The 16,886-nt window shown below is 41.7% G+C and overlaps 1 protein-coding gene across 8 annotated transcripts in view; it reads right to left on the reverse strand.

Annotated features, from left to right (window-relative positions):
* LOC110528345 (calcium-dependent secretion activator 1) overlaps positions 1-16,886 on the reverse strand; it is a 186,929-nt gene that overhangs the window by 16,822 nt on the left and 153,221 nt on the right. For 2 of the 8 annotated variants that reach the window (XM_090241684.1, XM_090241680.1), the window contains exons 12-21: positions 13,641-13,777; positions 11,990-12,177; positions 10,609-10,710; positions 10,417-10,480; positions 10,089-10,212; positions 5,975-6,010; positions 3,980-4,086; positions 3,271-3,300; positions 872-1,028; positions 315-456 (exon numbers count right to left, since the gene is read on the reverse strand). In XM_090241684.1, coding sequence (XP_090097810.1) covers positions 315-456; positions 872-1,028; positions 3,271-3,300; positions 3,980-4,086; positions 5,975-6,010; positions 10,089-10,212; positions 10,417-10,480; positions 10,609-10,710; positions 11,990-12,177; positions 13,641-13,777 — 1,087 coding nt within the window. The remainder of the gene's footprint in view (positions 1-314; positions 457-871; positions 1,029-3,270; positions 3,301-3,979; positions 4,087-5,974; positions 6,011-10,088; positions 10,213-10,416; positions 10,481-10,608; positions 10,711-11,989; positions 12,178-13,640; positions 13,778-16,886) is intronic. The other 6 variants (XM_090241687.1, XM_090241682.1, XM_090241686.1 and 3 more) reach the window with 3 other exon arrangements.

Raw genomic sequence — 16,886 nt, forward strand, 5'->3', positions numbered from 1 at the left:
AAAGCTTAGAGCTTCTGACAATAAAACTAATAGTTTTAATAATACCTTATTGTCGTACCATCATATTCAGGTTTAATTTGTTTCTGAAGTTGGAATCACTCATCTCCAAGGCCTTTGTATCCTAATAAAAGTTGTATTAATGCCTATCGGGATATGTTTTCCTCATCAGAAAAGAAACTCTGACTGAGGAGTGTGGTGAGGCAGTCACATTTCATTAAGGAGTGAACAACATGAGGTATAGTAGTCTTGTAAGAGTGTCTCTCTAGCCATCCTAAAATAGCAGACAGTTAGTGAGAGGGTGGATGGTCCCTTACTTTACAGGCACCCAGGACTCTCCCTCACACCCCCTGGTGATAGACTGAGCGATGGAGGACTCCATCAGGTCTACATATCTAACCACCAGGGGAGAATAAAGGTCCTGCAGGTGTTTGTGGAATTTCCCGTTGCACAGGTGAACTAGAAGCAGAAGAAGAGAGAGAGAATAAAGAGATTATAGCAAAACACATTGTTTAATAGTTATATTGTTAATAAACATCATAGAAGAGCAGTGATTTAGGCAGAAGATGGAGAGAGAGAATACAGTATTGATATTATAACATAAATGTCACAAAGGGGCAGGACTAAGGAGTGTTAGTATAGCACAGAACAGTACATTTTTGAAAATAATCTGTTCTGAATCACTGTTTCTAAGGTGCTATTCCTGGAGAAATGCCACAGCCACCTTTAGCTGTTTAAGATGGGTGAAAACTGGACTTTTGAGTGGGTGGTTAACCTCTTTCACATTCCAAGATATGACAAGAATCTAACTTGTTCCTTAATGTTTATTGGAGAAGGCCATTGGTGTATATAGAAAGAGAAACAGGAAACGTACAGTCCGTGCGGAGGAAGTCGTTAAGCAGCTGGAAGAGAGGGAAGCTGTCCCAGCTCTCAGGAGACTGGATCTCCAGGGCAGCGTCCATGTCCACAGCGTACATGGCCAGGAAGGTCTCAGCGTGCTCCGTCATCAGGTCAGACCACCAGGCAAAGGCCTAGACACACACACACCACAGACAGGACAGAGACAGAACCAGGGAGGGGGTGAATGTTGAACACAAGCCTCAGTCAGGGTGTGAGGATATGGGGTAGAGCAGGCTGGACAGCGAGGGGGCAGAGCAGACTGGGAAGGATCACACACGTACTGGAGCTAATCAGAGCTCTAACAAACCCCACACCAGCAAAGCACTGTGGACTGATATTATGTGCAGGTAAGTAGGCACAGTGTACTTGGATTGTTGGCCGTTAAATGTAGTGACTTTATGTGGTTAACTATAGTAATGGATGTCTGTAGCCTTGCAAACCCATGTGTTCTCCAATAATGAGTAAAACCAATCCACAGCTCTTGCTGGTGAAGACTAAAGGGATCTGGGCTGCTTAAAACCTTAGCTAGCCTCCCACCTATGTGAGAAGAACTTTACAATACATTTATACACAAAGCCAAAAATAGCATGATGATATCATAAAGCTGAGTAATTATGTTGTATTCAGTGATTATTGATAATTAATCTCTAGATTGAGGGAGGGTCACAGCCTGGCGGGGGGAGGGGGGTGCCTTAGGTACCTTTTCTCATGCAGACTGATGTGGAAAACTCCCTACATGCTTTGCTCTCCAGGACCAGGAAGGAGCTCGGGTTTCCACCATTCACATCATTGCCATACCAACAGAACACTCCTCTGTAGATGTGAATGTGACACAGGTCATGTCCATGCACTGCACTCTGCCATATAATAGGAAGTAGGCACACTGACCGAAGACTGCAGCACATAGCTTCTCTACTAACTACAGGGTCTTCAGAGGGACAATTTGTGAACAGACCAAGGTACTTGATATGGGTCTCCCCAGTGATTTTCAGGATGACTAGTTAGGGGGAACAATGCTACTTAGTAGGTCAGAAGGAGGTATTTATCCATGTCTGTTTTCATTGACCTTTCTGTTGATGTTGCTCCTGTGCTCGCAGTCTTGGCTCTGCTTATTTGCTCATCTTTGGAAAAACTTGACATTTGACAAATTCCAAGAGGGGAAACTGATTAAACTGTGAAAAGCTTAATCCTTCCAGTTATGTTGCATGCTTCTATTCTATATTGAATCAATATCCCCTGAAAAACATCTGCCATAGGGGGACTATAGCTAGCCCAGCGCAGTGGTACGGCATTGCAGTCAAGTCCTCACTTACCTACTGTCTGCCCAGTTACCTGCCCACCCCATCCAAGACTATTTACAACACTATAAATCATGAGTGCTATAGTACACGCAGCAGACCTGTGCAAGCTCCATCATCATACACAGGGCAGGGGGAGTGAGTGTGGACTCAGGTAATAGTTCCAGGAAGGAGGGATGGACAGGTAAATTGGGGGCTCCATCCTACTGTATGTTGGGGGAGGGGAACTTAGGCAAGGCCCAGGCCTCTACTGCACACCCAGGCTCAGTGCTCAGGCTCAGCCAGAGAGGGTACAGGCTCTAGTGCTGCAACAGGCACCATCGTTCACAACAGGCTCAAAGGAGAAGTCCTGGAGGACTGTACCAACACTTCAGAGAAAGGGGGCAGGGCATTTAGTGGACATGCACAAACCATTACAGGGTTACAGGGGGGAGGGGGTTCTCATTCAACTTCACCACGTACCTCTTTGCCCTGCAGGGAGCGAATATCACCGATCATACAGACAGTGAAAACACAGGGAGATGTACAGGATAGTAAACAGTAGTGTATCTACAGTATCAGGCATTCCTATAAAGGGTTTCTGAGACGGGAGGAGGGATAGAGCGGAGAGATGGAAGAGGAGAAGCTGGCAAGAAGAGGAGTGTTCTACATTTTCAAAGAGTGTGAACCATAATTTGAAACCCAACTTAAAGCTGGATGGAGGGAGGAGAGGAGAGATTCATGGTAGAGTTTTGGATTGAATCAAACCTTAAAAGAACCACAGAGAGAATACTGTGGTATATCTCACTTCAACATGCTGCTAGAGAAAAGAAGACTAGTCTTTATGGCCCCATGGACATGCTCTATGATCAAAGTGATGTTGTGCAGCCTATAGTATAGTGGAGCTTTACAGATTCAGCATGTTAGCTGATGTTTCTGCACCAACACACAACAGCCACCCATCCCTCTCTAGTGTATTCCCCTCAGCCTTACAACACTAAGGGCAGCCCTAGTCTCTGTGCAGGTCAACATGCGATAGATAGGGAGAGGAGGTTTGTGATGGGACTGAAAAGAAAGGTAAATAATTATACTGTACCGATTGATCTCCAGAACTTGTGACTGCAGCCTGTCAAGCATATGTCAGAGAGATAGAATAAATCTGCTTATCTGGATTCATCTTATCGATCCCATAGGATCACCTATAGATATGCTATACATGCTCATCATGCTGTTTGTTTACATTAGTTTATTATACTTTTAGGAAATACAAAGGAAAGGGAAAAGCTATTTAGTGCTGTTTCTATTTCATGATCCAATTTCTCAGCTAACACCGAATGAGCATGCATCACCTACAGTTCAGTACGACCAGAAGCACCTAGCCTACATTAGAGCTACCTATACTGTTCTGTTCTCTACTCTACTGTACACACTGAGCTGAAATCACGAAGGCATTACCATCTTTTAAGGCAACCAATGTTTTATGTAACATTGTACCACCAGGGTTATGAATGATGAATAAGTGAAGGGAACTGCATACTTCCTACTTTAAAATGCCTCCTCAGGTAGAAATAGTGGCCTGGTACAATGTTAACGTTCATCTCCCATGAAGGATTTCTGGCTTTGTATTAAATATTTGATAAAAAATGCTTCTATACACAAAGACAGCATTATATATATAAAGGTGTCAGGAAGGAATGGACTAGCTCCCTCCTCCATGCAACGAAGGAGGTGTCAGAGGAGGTAAAGAAGTGACATAGACAAAGAAAGGGATGAGAGAAGGAGGAGAGGAGGGGTTACCCACTCACCTCCGCATGATGTTCCTGGTTCTGCTGGAGGACCTCTATGACTAGCTCGGCCAGGCGAATAGTGTCCTCCAGTTTTTTGGCGGGCGTGACTAACCGGCCTACGTTCTCTGGAGCAGAAGGATGGGGGGTGGGGGGGTTAATTAGTCAGAGTGGGGTAGCTAACAGAATCTGTTAGAGTGTTTTTTCCCATCGATATCGTTAACTCCAGAGATATTTTAAATGAAAGACATAAGTGCTCTGGGTTCTCTCTGGCGCACACAGACCACACTGACCAACAGCACTGAAGATGAGAGTATCATGGTTTCTAAAGCATGCCCCCAATGAACTGGTACTAGTACATGGTGTGTACACAGTCAGTGTGAGGTGATATGGGACAACACAGTCAGGTAGAAGTGATGGACTAAATCAATCCCATGGAGAAAACACATGCATTGTTATATTATCATGCAAAATGCTCTTGTGCTCTTCATGCTTTTGTTGCTTGGGATTTTCAATGTTGAGTTTGTAACAGAAATCACTGGTAAGATCTAAGGTGTACCTGGACACTTTTTTCATATACATATTATCTGCTAACATACAATTGAATAGACAATTGATTATGGTGAAATTAGGCATTCAGAACATTAACAATAATGTGGCAAAACATCAGGACATTTAATTGGACGGTTCAAATGAATTTGAAATAAGGAGATAGAACTGTACAGAGTTAATATTGGTAAATTATCATTTCATCATATCACGTTTATCATATCTGTCTAAATGTTGAAATGATACTTTCAGTGTAGCCTATTTATTCTCATGATGTTTTAGTCACACGTCATATACTCTATGCCAGGGATCATCAACTAGATTCAGTCGCGGGCCAATTTTCTTCTGGAGCGGATGGTCGGGGGGACGGAACATCATTTCAAATCATTTGTAGACTGCAACTTGACCGCAAGAAGCCCAAACAGATATAATATTTGACTAAAATGTAATAATTTCAAACCTTGCTTACATTTGTATACGATCACGTGTCTCTCTATTATGCCTGGGAAGACTTGGAAACAGATTACTTCATTTAAAACCACTTTCCTGGTGTTTTTACAGTCTTTTATTTCAACAATGAAAATTTATTAATTTTTTTCTAAGAAAACTTAGGGACAAAATAAAACCAACTACTGTCGGGCTGCCAGTTGGGGAACCCTGCTCTATGCTATGTACTGCCTTGACCACTAAGTAGCCATGCAGCTAGAAGGACCCGGAACCCCAAGACACAGTGAATAAGGCTAACGAGAGACCATGCAGAGGATTCCTTTCAGAGCCTTTATGTTGGTCCTTAGACTTTACACTGAAGTACAACGAGCAGAATGATCATGTGGTGATTATCATTGTCAAATGTATTATACTTCATCCATATCCAATGTGTTCATCTGTTTGATGAAATATATCATGTTATCAGAGAATGCAATCTCGTTGTATACAAATGTAATAATTTGTAATCATTTTCCTCATTGTGTACTTGAATACTGATAGCAGATATATTTAAGCAAGCTCGTATTGCTTTATTTCTCTCAACACATTGGAGATGCTACATTTTGTCTGCATATTTGTGAGAGATTGTTTTGCTTATGTTTCTGAGGTATTTTGCTTTATTCAATACATGTATCATAGTATCAGGAAAAACAATGGAAAATAATTTCATGAATGCATCTACAGGATATATTATCCCAGTATGTTGTTATAAAGTAATACAATCACTCCACAAATATTAGTGTGCTAAATGTTGCCATGCCAAGACATGAGGACGGATTTGAAAGGGGTTTATGTGTGTTTACATTATGTTTGTATTGCATGTGTTTAAGTGTGTGTGTGTGTGTGTGTGTGTGTGTGTGTGTGTGTGTGTGTGTGTGTGCACGTGCGTGCATGCATGCATGAGTGCACCTGAGTGTGTGTATGTGTGTGTTTAGGGTAGGTGTGTATTGGGGCTAAGCTAAAAGTCAAACAGGGCTTCACCTGGATCATTTGGATCCGGCTTTTTATCTTTCTCAACTAGAAAGAGAGAGCGAAAAGAAAGACAAGAAAGAGAAAAGAGATATTTAGGTTTATAACACCATCGTTATTAGTTTATCTTCCAGAAGAGAGAAATAAGATGTCGTGCTTTACGCTACTTTACGCTACAGTAGTTAAATGTGTTAGGTAGCTACAGGAGTTGAATGTGTTAGGTAGCTACAGGAGTTGAATGTGTTAGGTAGCTACAGTAGTTGAATGTGTTAGGTAGCTACAGTAGTTGAATGTGTTAGGTAGCTACAGGAGTTGAATGTGTTAGGTAGCTACAGGAGTTGAATGTGTTAGGTAGCTACAGTAGTTGAATGTGTTAGGTAGCTACAGTAGTTGAGTGTGTTAGGTAGCTACAGTAGTTGAATGTGTTAGGTAGCTACAGTAGTTGAATGTGTAAGGTAGCTACAGTAGTTGAATGTGTTAGGTAGTTACAGTAGTTGAATGTGTTAGGTAGTTACAGTAGTTGAATGTGTTAGGTAGTTACAGTAGTTGAATGTGTTAGGTAGCTACAGTAGTTGAATGTGTTAGGTAGCTACAGTAGTTGAATGTGTTAGGTAGCTACAGGAGTTGAATATGTAAGGTAGCTACAGGAGTTGACAAAACATACAGATTGGCACAGACACTCTGAAACGCTGAGACATTAGCCTGAGGAGAAGTCAACATTAAAGAAGCAACAACAACAGGATGCAGTTAACAGTAACAGACAGACAGCTTTAGACCGTCATGAACTTAGACATAAGACAAACAACAGCTGCTTGAACCAAAGACAGGACACATTGACCCGTGGTGAGTTGAGCTGAGTTAAAACACATATTATAGGAACTCAGTCTGCGTACACACAATCCTTTCTGTCCTCCTGGTATTGTAGATCTGCCTGCAACTGTAACTCTGTTCTACGGCCTCCATCTCTGTCTCTGGCAGTGACATAGCATCATACCTGTCTGTCCCAGCGCACAGCTCAGCGTTGCGAGCGTACCAAACACTGACACATGATCAGACGGCTGAAGAAGGTAACACAGAAGCAATGTAAAAAATGCATTCAAGTCACATGAGTGGGCATGGGCGTATGTCCAACCAAAAGAAAGAAGCTTACAGACCAGACCGACAGATCATTCATGTGGGTCACAGACATATGGGTAACTGTAGGCCCCTAGTAGTACTGGCTTCTCAGACAGACCTCCACAGACCAGACTGACTCTCTCTCTCCCCCCACTCGCTCTCACAGACATGAGCGATAGACCAAAAAAAAGCACAAAGGAGGAAGGAGGAGTGGACATCTCTGAGGGGAGTGAGGAAGGGAAGGAGGGAGGGGTTGATGTGGTCAAAGAAGGTTGAAAGAGGGAGGGAGGAGAGGCAGGGAAGGATGAGGCAGGTACTCACGGATGGTTAAATCCATCACTTGTGACGCCAAGCAGAAGACAGGGTGCTCAAACATTTCCCTCTTTCTCCCTACAAAAGAGGAGGATTGGGACATGCAAGAGGCTGGGGTCAGAGGATAGGGTGAGAGGTTAAAGTTCAGAGGAGATGGGAAGGTAGAGAACTGTCCTGGGTCATGTTCATTAGGGCACACCATAGCAAAACTTTTTGTAACAGAAAACAAAACAAAACGTTTCTTATTGGACATGTCCAGGTAGATCTTCGTTTGTTTTCCTCCATTTGGTGGCCTAATGAACACAACAATGGTGAGTATTGACTTGGGTTTGGACTATGGATGACTGGGTCCAATAATGATTGTTTTAGGACTATTTTCTTGATATTGGACCAATAGCATCACAAGGACAGGGGGACAAAGTCTACTTGGTATATTTTCAAGATAGTAAGGGATAAACACCCTAGTACCTTTGGCACCCTAGGAATGTCGTTCTATGTAATGACTACACATTTTGGATCAACCTGTTGACATGCATGTCAATGCAAGCTATGCATATGACTTTATAGGGAAACCAAAATGGTGTTATGCAAGCAAGAATAGAGTACTGTATATGGCATTTGCAAAAGGGCTGTTTTTAAAGGTAAAGTGTGATATGTAGTGGCTAGTCCATGCCTATAAAGACAAACCTTTCCATAATGTCCTGTAGCACATGCAGGTGACAGATGCTGGGTTGCCTTTGTCCAATCCCAACATTCTTTTTCATTGGCTTCAAAACCAAGTATCACAGAAATGTGAGGTGATAAATGTGGTGAAGCCAATAAGAGGAGAGGGAGGAAGAGGACAGCAGAAGACTAGGGAGAGGAGGGCAGTGGTCCGCCGGAGGAATAAGACAAAAGGGAAGGAAAGGGAGAAGGAGAAAGAGGGCAGAAAGGAAAGGGAGAGAAGGACAAGGGTCCCTAGGAAAGGAGAAGAAGAGAGGCAGGGCCAAGTAAGATTTATTTGTATAAATCTTAGATTGTAGGCCCTGGAGTCTAGGGAGGGAGGTTCTCTTCAGGGGAGAAATGATTCTAGCTACTGATTATCTTTATTGCATAATGTACTAGATCTATAATATATACTGCGCACTATACTGTTAAATCACCATATGCCATAGGCCAGGATACAGCTAGAGTCAAGGTACAGCGAGATGGGGGCCAGGCCAGTATATCAACAGGGCATGAATCCAAAACTTTGGATTTGAATGCATTTTTACTCACAACACCTATACAGAAAGCCAACTTCACCTACAGTACAGAACAGTACAGTAGAGTACAGTAGAGTAGAGTAGAGTACAGTACAGTACAGTACAGTTCAGTAGAGTACAGTAGAGTTCAGTTCAGTACAGTAGAGTACAGTAGAGTACAGTTCAGTAGTGTACAGTAGAGTACAGTTCAGTAGAGTACAGTAGAGTACAGTACAGTACAGTAGAGTACAGTAGAGTACAGTTCAGTAGTGTACAGTAGAGTACAGCAGAGTACAGTTCAGTAGTGTACAGTAGAGTACTGTTCAGTAGAGTACAGTACAGAAGAGTACAGTAGAGTACAGTTCAGTAGTGTACATTAGAGTACAGTAGAGTACAGTACAGTACAGTACAGTTCAGTAGAGTACAGTAGAGTACAGTACAGTACAGTAGAGTACAGTAGAGTACAGTAGAGTACAGTACAGTACAGTACAGTTCAGTAGAGTACAGTTCAGTACAGTACAGTAGAGTACAGTTCAGTAGTGTACAGTTCAGTAGAGTACAGTAGAGTACAGTACAGTACAGTGGAGTACAGTAGAGTACAGTAGAGTACAGTTCAGTACAGTACAGTAGAGTACAGTTCAGTAGAGTACAGTAGAGTACAGTACAGTACAGTAGAGTACAGTAGAGTACAGTAGAGTACAGTACAGTACAGTACAGTTCAGTAGAGTACAGTTCAGTACAGTACAGTAGAGTACAGTTCAGTAGTGTACAGTAGAGTACAGCAGAGTACAGTTCAGTAGTGTACAGTAGAGTACTGTTCAGTAGAGTACAGTACAGAAGAGTACAGTAGAGTACAGTTCAGTAGTGTACAGTAGAGTACAGTAGAGTACAGTACAGTACAGTACAGTTCAGTACAGTACAGTTCAGTACAGTACAGTAGAGTACAGTTCAGTAGTGTACAGTAGAGTACAGAACACCACAGCTAAAACAGCCTGCCTGAAACAAAAGGGAGAGAAATGGCTGAGTGACAAACAAGTGACAACCAATCTGTCAAATGAAAAAATACTGTATAGGCTGCTCCTCTTGAATTCATCATGTGAGAACAAATGTAATCCACATCTCTGGTAAAAAAAAATTAAAAAGATATATCAGTAATGTTTCTTCAGTACTTGTTTTCTTGTCCAGGTTAATAATTGAAATGATTCCCACTGTAGGATGCTAAAATATGAATCAAAGTGTAAAAGACACTTCTGAAAGAGAGCAGAAGGGTTGACACGCCTGTTCCACATAGACACCTCCAGAATGACTCAAAAGTCACTAAAGTACTGAAAGAGGTCATTATTTAAGTTACAATCATCAAAAGAAAAACAATCAGTTACATGTTTCAAAACAACAACAACCTATAATTTACCAACAGAGGTAAATGCTATTGCATTCTGAAGGTGTGTCTATATATGTAAATGATGGATAGTTACCTTCCATTTGAGCGTATTCTGTGATTTTAGCGTAGTTGAGCTGAGCAGCCTGCTCCAAACATTTACGGATGACTCCCTTCACTTCCTCTTGTGGGACGGGAGTCACAATGTCCTTCATCAGCACCTGAAAGTGAGAAAAAGGGCAGGACAAGTCTTCCTTAGAGTCTCGCCACTGAATTACAGTTGACCTTACAATAGTTTTCATTTTCTATTTCCTTTTTCAAGCGTATATATGAGATTATATGAGCGATGAGATGTGAATCGTTCATGACCTGCAAAGTTTCTGTAAAATGTGAAGAAAAGATTTTAGTCATCTAAATGTACAAACCCTTTCCAGCAAAGACAGAGTGGCCTTCAGCGCTCCCTCTGGACGGCCGAACGGGAAACAATATCTACAGGAAGATAAGAGAGTAGAATCACAAAGAAATTAAACTCACTAGGGAAAAATGAACAATGATGAACAGAACAATAGATGAGGCCGGATAGTTGGATGGATGGATGACCAGTAGGAAGCAGTCACCTGAAGTTAGTGATCTGGTGTTCCAGGATCACCCGCAACCTCTCTTTGATTTCTTCAAAGCGCTCCTTCTCATCCACCTTCACTGTTCCCAGTCCATCAGGCCTGAGGATGACATCATACAATACAAACAAAACATAAACACAACGCAAACACAACATCAGCCCAGCCAATCATGCAGTTGCAGAGCCACCAGTTAGAGCCCCTACAAAAAGGAACTATACAGCAATTTACACCAAAACAGTGTCATAATGTAGGTCTCCATGATTGTACTGCTGCTTGTGTGAGTGAAACAGAATCATTCTTCAGCATGTTTACTAACCTTCAATGTTTGTTATTATACAGTACAGTATCTTACCTGATGGGCTCTTGGATGATTTGGATTATCTTTTCTTTCTAAACCTCATATTTTTTCTTCCACGTTTAGAGCCCACAGCCCCTGGTCCTAGGTTCTGGTGGACGCCAGGGCCCCAGGGCCCCAGGGTCCCTCACAACCCATCAGTGGCCCCCAGTAACCTCTGCCCTCTCTAACTATATAGGGATGCATGGGAGGATGAGCAACATCTACATAATGAGACTGAACAGGGCAGCAAAAGACGAGGACGGAAAATAAGAGAAAGAGAAGAGGAATAGTGGAAGACAAAGTATATGTATCTGGTTAGTAAGAAAAAGAGATGACAAAATTATAACATGATAACATACAGGACAAAATGATAACATGCAGTACAAAATGATAACATGATAACATACAGTACAAAATCATAACATGATAACATACAGTACAAAATGATAACATGATAACATGCAGTACAAAATGATAACATGATAACATGCAGTACAAAATGATAACATGATAACATGCAGTACAAAATGATAACATGATAACATACAGGACAAAATCATAACATGATAACATACAGGACAAAATCATAACATGATAACATACAGGACAAAATCATAACATGATAACATACAGGACAAAATCATAACATGATAACATACAGGACAAAATGATAACATGATAATATACAGGACAAAATCATAACATGATAATATACAGGACAAAATGACCAAAATAATAATAAATCATATGCAAAACATTAATGACAATAACAATGGGAAATCCCAAAACAATAAGAAAAGATGCTTGGATGCTTTAGAGGACTCTGACCCTTGTCTTCTCTCACCATGGCCAGCTCTTCTTTCATTCCTTCCTTCTCTTCTTTTGTCATTTGAAGACATTTGAGTGCATATTTGATGTTTGAAGTTTAGCCATATGTAAGCCCAGTTTTGCACTTTGACCTTGAGCATTTCCTCTTGGTCCAATGTGAAGACTTTGGATTAACGAGCAGGAGATCCAGGTTGAATGGGGTGTAGACTTTACCTGTTTCCGTGGACATGGGATGCGCAGAAAGCAAAGCTGTAGTGCAGCAAGGTGGGGTCGATCATGGCTCCTCTGTCTGCCCTCTCCAGCAGGTCGCCTAGGTAACCCAGGTGTCTATGACACCCACGCACGCCATTCCTGGAGCAGTACTCATCCAGGACAAACACCTGGCCCGGGCTGAACCATCCCTTAAACACCACGTAAGAGAGTTTTTAGCAGGATAGCACCATGATCTCAATCACAAACAAACACTTGTCCCAAACTGAACCATGACCTTGGCGCTAGCATCCCTCTCTGAGAGAGTTTCCCGATAGCGATGGAACTTAGGCATACGGGTGTTTTAACGATGCATCTTTCCTACAATGGTCGAAGATGTAACATGTGTTTCCCAAAACACCACGCATAGAGACCGCCTACTAAATACGTCATTGAGGCATAGTATCGACGCTTACAGGATCAAAACAAAGGCAGTGCTGCTTTCAGATCAGCTTTCTCCAATCAAATCTTACCTTAACATTATAATTATTCCACAATAATGACTACAGATCAGCTCCTAGAGAGATATTATCACCCATGGCTGCACATATTGAGGCAGCTTATTCTAATTCTTACTCGCTACATATTCTTCGCCAGACCCACTGGCTCCAGGTCATCTACAAGTCCATGCTAGGTAAAGCTCCGCCTTATCTCAGTTCACTGGTCACGATGGCAACACCCACCCATAGCACACGCTCCAGCAGGTGTATCTCACTGATCATCCCTAAAGCCAACACCTCATTTGGCCGCCTTTCGTTCCAGTTCTCTGCTGCCTGTGACTGGAACGAATTGCAAAAATCGCTGAAGTTGGAGACTTTTATCTCCCTCACCAACTTCAAACATCTGCTATCTAAGCAGCTAACCGATCGCTGCAGCTGTACATAGTCTATCGGTAAATAGCCCACCCAATTTTACCTACCTCATCCCCATACTGTTTATATTTATTTACTTTTCTGCTCTTTTGCACACCAATATCTCTACCTGCACATGACCATCTGATCATTTATCACTCCAGTGTTAATCTGCAAAATTGTAATTATTTGCCTACCTCCTCATGCCTTTTGCACACAATGTATATAGACACTCTTTTTTTCTACTGTGTTATTGACTTGTTAATTGTTTACTCCATGTGTAACTCTGTGTTGTCTGTTCACACTGCTATGCTTTATCTTGGCCAGGTCGCAGTTGCAAATGAGAACTTCTCAACTAGCCTACCTGGTTAAATAAAGGTGAAATAAAAAAATAAAAAACTCTATAATAATGCACTAAATCAAGATTTGGCACATCGTTGGGCTCCTGTTGTTACACATCATTAAATATATTGAGGCAAAAATTATAGACAGCAGTCTACAATTAGCAAAATAGAAGTCAATTGAATGCATCTAACGAAATGACGCACGTAGCAGTTCTACAAGTGGTCTGAGGTAGTCGGTAAATAACGAGCGCTTTCAAGTGCAACTTAAGTAACAATGGTTTTGAGAAACAGTTTGGAGATTTGGTCCTATGAAGGTTCTTACGATGAACTTAGCCTTAAGATTCTTTTGGGAATCCATTTTATTAATGTGTGCATTTATCCTTATTCCACGGTACTGTGGGAATGGAGAATGACACTCACCAGGCAGCAGAAGGTGTCATTGAGCCTGTGGTCCAACGTGAGCCTCTGGACGATCTCGAACAGGGAGGCGTGGTCAAAGCTGCAGGGGTTAGCCGAGATAAACTCATCCATGCCGTGTTTCTGAGCTCTGTCTGCGTCTGTGTGTCCAACCAGCCAACCAGCACAGGGGAAAGGACAGGATTCAGAGGAAGAGGGCATCAGTGAAGCACAGAAAAATAGTATGGCATGTCTCTCTACCTCAACACAGTACAACACACTGGGCTAGTCTGACTAGAGCTCTTGCTAGGGACAATTCTAAACACTTACAGCTTTACATGATCAACTTGCAGCTTTTTGCTGCATGTGTTGTTAACATTTCAATAGCTACTATTTTAGGCATCTTAGATCCAAAACATGTATTGAGGAAGTTGTGGGTTAAATTGAATAGGATGCAAATCTCATTTGTAATGTGTATTCAATAGATTCTGCCATTCGAGAATGATTGGTGAATGTCACTCAGTTCCTGACCAATGATGGGTCGTGTGCTGAAAAACAAAAACAGAAATCAGAGAACAGAGTGATTTCTTAAATTATTGAGATTAACAAATAGCTCTGGTTTAAGGATGAAGGCTAGTCGATTAAAAACTGTAAGAGGAGAGTGTTTTCTATTCTACAGGGAAGAAAGGTTTCATAAAGGTTGGATAGCGGACACACTAGCGTCTAAGGAACTGCTTATCTTCTTACAAATGCATTCTGGGAGCTGGTCGAGTAACGAGTGCCCATGTTTTGATGGTATTTGATTAGTGTTGTATGATTGTTAAATGTACTTTAAACTGTAGTGTATAAGTTGAGGACAGAGAACCATAAGAAAGTACAGGAGACACTAGCATGTATGACCTTCTGAAATAACAATATGTATTCTGTCTGACATGACAATGACTAGAATAATACAGTCATTGATGAGAAGCCTAAAAGCAGAACATCACCAGTGCCTGATCAAAAATGAGACAGACCTACATATTGCTCCCATTTCCCAGAGATACATAATATAAATAGTCAGATCTCGATCAGTGATGAGATGAGGTGTGCATGAAGAGGGGTACTCAATATAGAGACGAGTGGGGTTGATGTTCATGTTCTCCTCAGGGTGGGTGAGTGACAGATGCTATGTCCAATTGTGTGACACTGAAAGGAGTGAGGATGACGTGAGGGGGGCGGGGCGTGTGGATAAGGGAGTGGGCTTGGCTGGGAGGAGGGTTACTATAGCATCACTAACTGTCAACTCAAGTGACATCTGTCAGTCCCATGTTCATAGAAAGGGAGAGATACAAGGAGGATGGAGTGCCACGGCTGAGGATAGGATAGCTATAGGTTCAATGGCTTCTATAGTCTAAAATTAGGAGATGTTTTGTTTCTTAATCTTTTAAATGAGTGGACTAGACCAAAATAATATGTATCCCTGGTTTCTCTAGGAACTGAATAAAAAGTCCCTACCACAAGTTAAAAGGGCGAGAGGGGTGAAAGCCGGGGTGAGAGAGGGGTGAGAGCGAGGTGAGAGACATGGAAGAAATTATAGATGTGATAGAAGAAAAAAAAAATTGTAGGGGGAGATAGAGTTCAAAAGTGAAGGGTGTGAGAGTGGGATGAATGGAGTAAGAGGAAACAAAGGGTGAAAAGAGAGAGAGAGAGAGAGAGAGAGAGAGAGAGAGAGAGAGAGAGAGAGAGAGAGAGAGAGAGAGAGAGAGAGAGAGAGAGAGAGAGAGAGAGAGAGAGAGAGAGAGAGAGAGAGGAGGAAAGAAAGAAAGAAAGGGACTGAGAGAATGTCTGAGACAAAGGGAGAAAAATAGATGAGGGACAATCAGACTACCAGGAAAGTGGGAGAGGAGGTGATAGTAGAAGGGGTGGGAGAGTTACAGGGGCAGGGAAGGGTGAGGGTGAGGGTGAGAGTGAGAGAAAGTTTGCGATAAGGGCAGAGTGAAGGTGCGATGTGTGATAGAAAATGCTTGAAGGTGGGCGGGAGGAAGGGGGTGGGGAATATCTCTTCTGTTTGTTTTAAATGAGAAAATGGAGTTTGATTTTGGAATAATAGACTGAATGGACTATAGGGGGACATTATCATATTTTGTGAGTTGATGGCGTCATCATCTAAAGACAAGATCTAAAGACAAGATGATTGATTCAAAAGACTGGATTGTTTTTCCATACTGAACATAAGCAAATACTGTAATTAATAAATACTCACTGACAAAATAGAACAGTTTGACTTTTCATTGTGCTTTCAAAATGTTAAGTCATGCATCTGCAGATCTATTTTCAACATTTCGATTCCATTTTTTGGGGCATTCGTTTTTCTCTTGGCATTTGCAAGTTGACAATACTTGAGTATGTTGCAGTGTATTCATGATCTTTATAGAGCACAACCAACAGGCATACCAACTACTGGAGTATCTCTAACAGAGTAGCAATACAATTTGATGCAGGTACATAGGTTAGCATCAAGCCGACAGATGCAAAAACCAGATCATTCTTTTGGAGATGGCAGGGGGAAAAAATATTAAAATCCTGTAATTCCTTCAACGGAATTATACATAACAAAGGTGTTCCCCAATTCAGGCAATCAAAGGGCAATCAAAAGAAAGCAAAATTAGATCTGTTCCCTGCTAAAGGTGCTACTATGGGGGAATAGCTGCTGTCTACAGGCCCATCTACTAAGGGGGTTCATCCAGAGTATTGTTTGGGAAGGGGTGGCAATGGCTACTCCTTGTGATTGGCATTCAGAATACTCCGCGTGCATATTTGCCAACTCTCGTGAATAGAGCACTAAAGAAAATAACTAAAAACAATTGAGCCCTAGATAGTAAAGCATGACCCATGTTAGTATAGAGGAATCAGGTTACCCTGCTAAAAGGGTCCAAACTAATCTCAACCAAAATGTCCAACGTCATAGCTTTGCAACTGCTCTACTCTTTGAAAAATGGTTTTAACAATATGGAAATGTTCAATCATTTGCTCATGTTGTGAAAAGCTTTTTCTATAACAAAACAAGCTTGATTACAAGCCCTGAAGTTCTGTTAGGAAAAAATGGGACTGTCCACTACTGCTCTCTGAAACGCAAATATATTTGAAAAATGTATTGAATTTACATTACTGTTGATGGAGTCACAACTAGCAGCCATTTTGTGGAATTTTATTTTCTGATGGCACCATGCCACATTGGGCGATCTCTATGCTTTACTCTGAGGGGTCCTTGAACACCAATAAGATTAA

This window comes from Oncorhynchus mykiss, chromosome 7, assembly GCF_057628025.1.
Source record: "Oncorhynchus mykiss isolate SJ-2025 chromosome 7, ASM5762802v1, whole genome shotgun sequence".
NCBI lineage: Eukaryota > Metazoa > Chordata > Actinopteri > Salmoniformes > Salmonidae > Oncorhynchus > Oncorhynchus mykiss.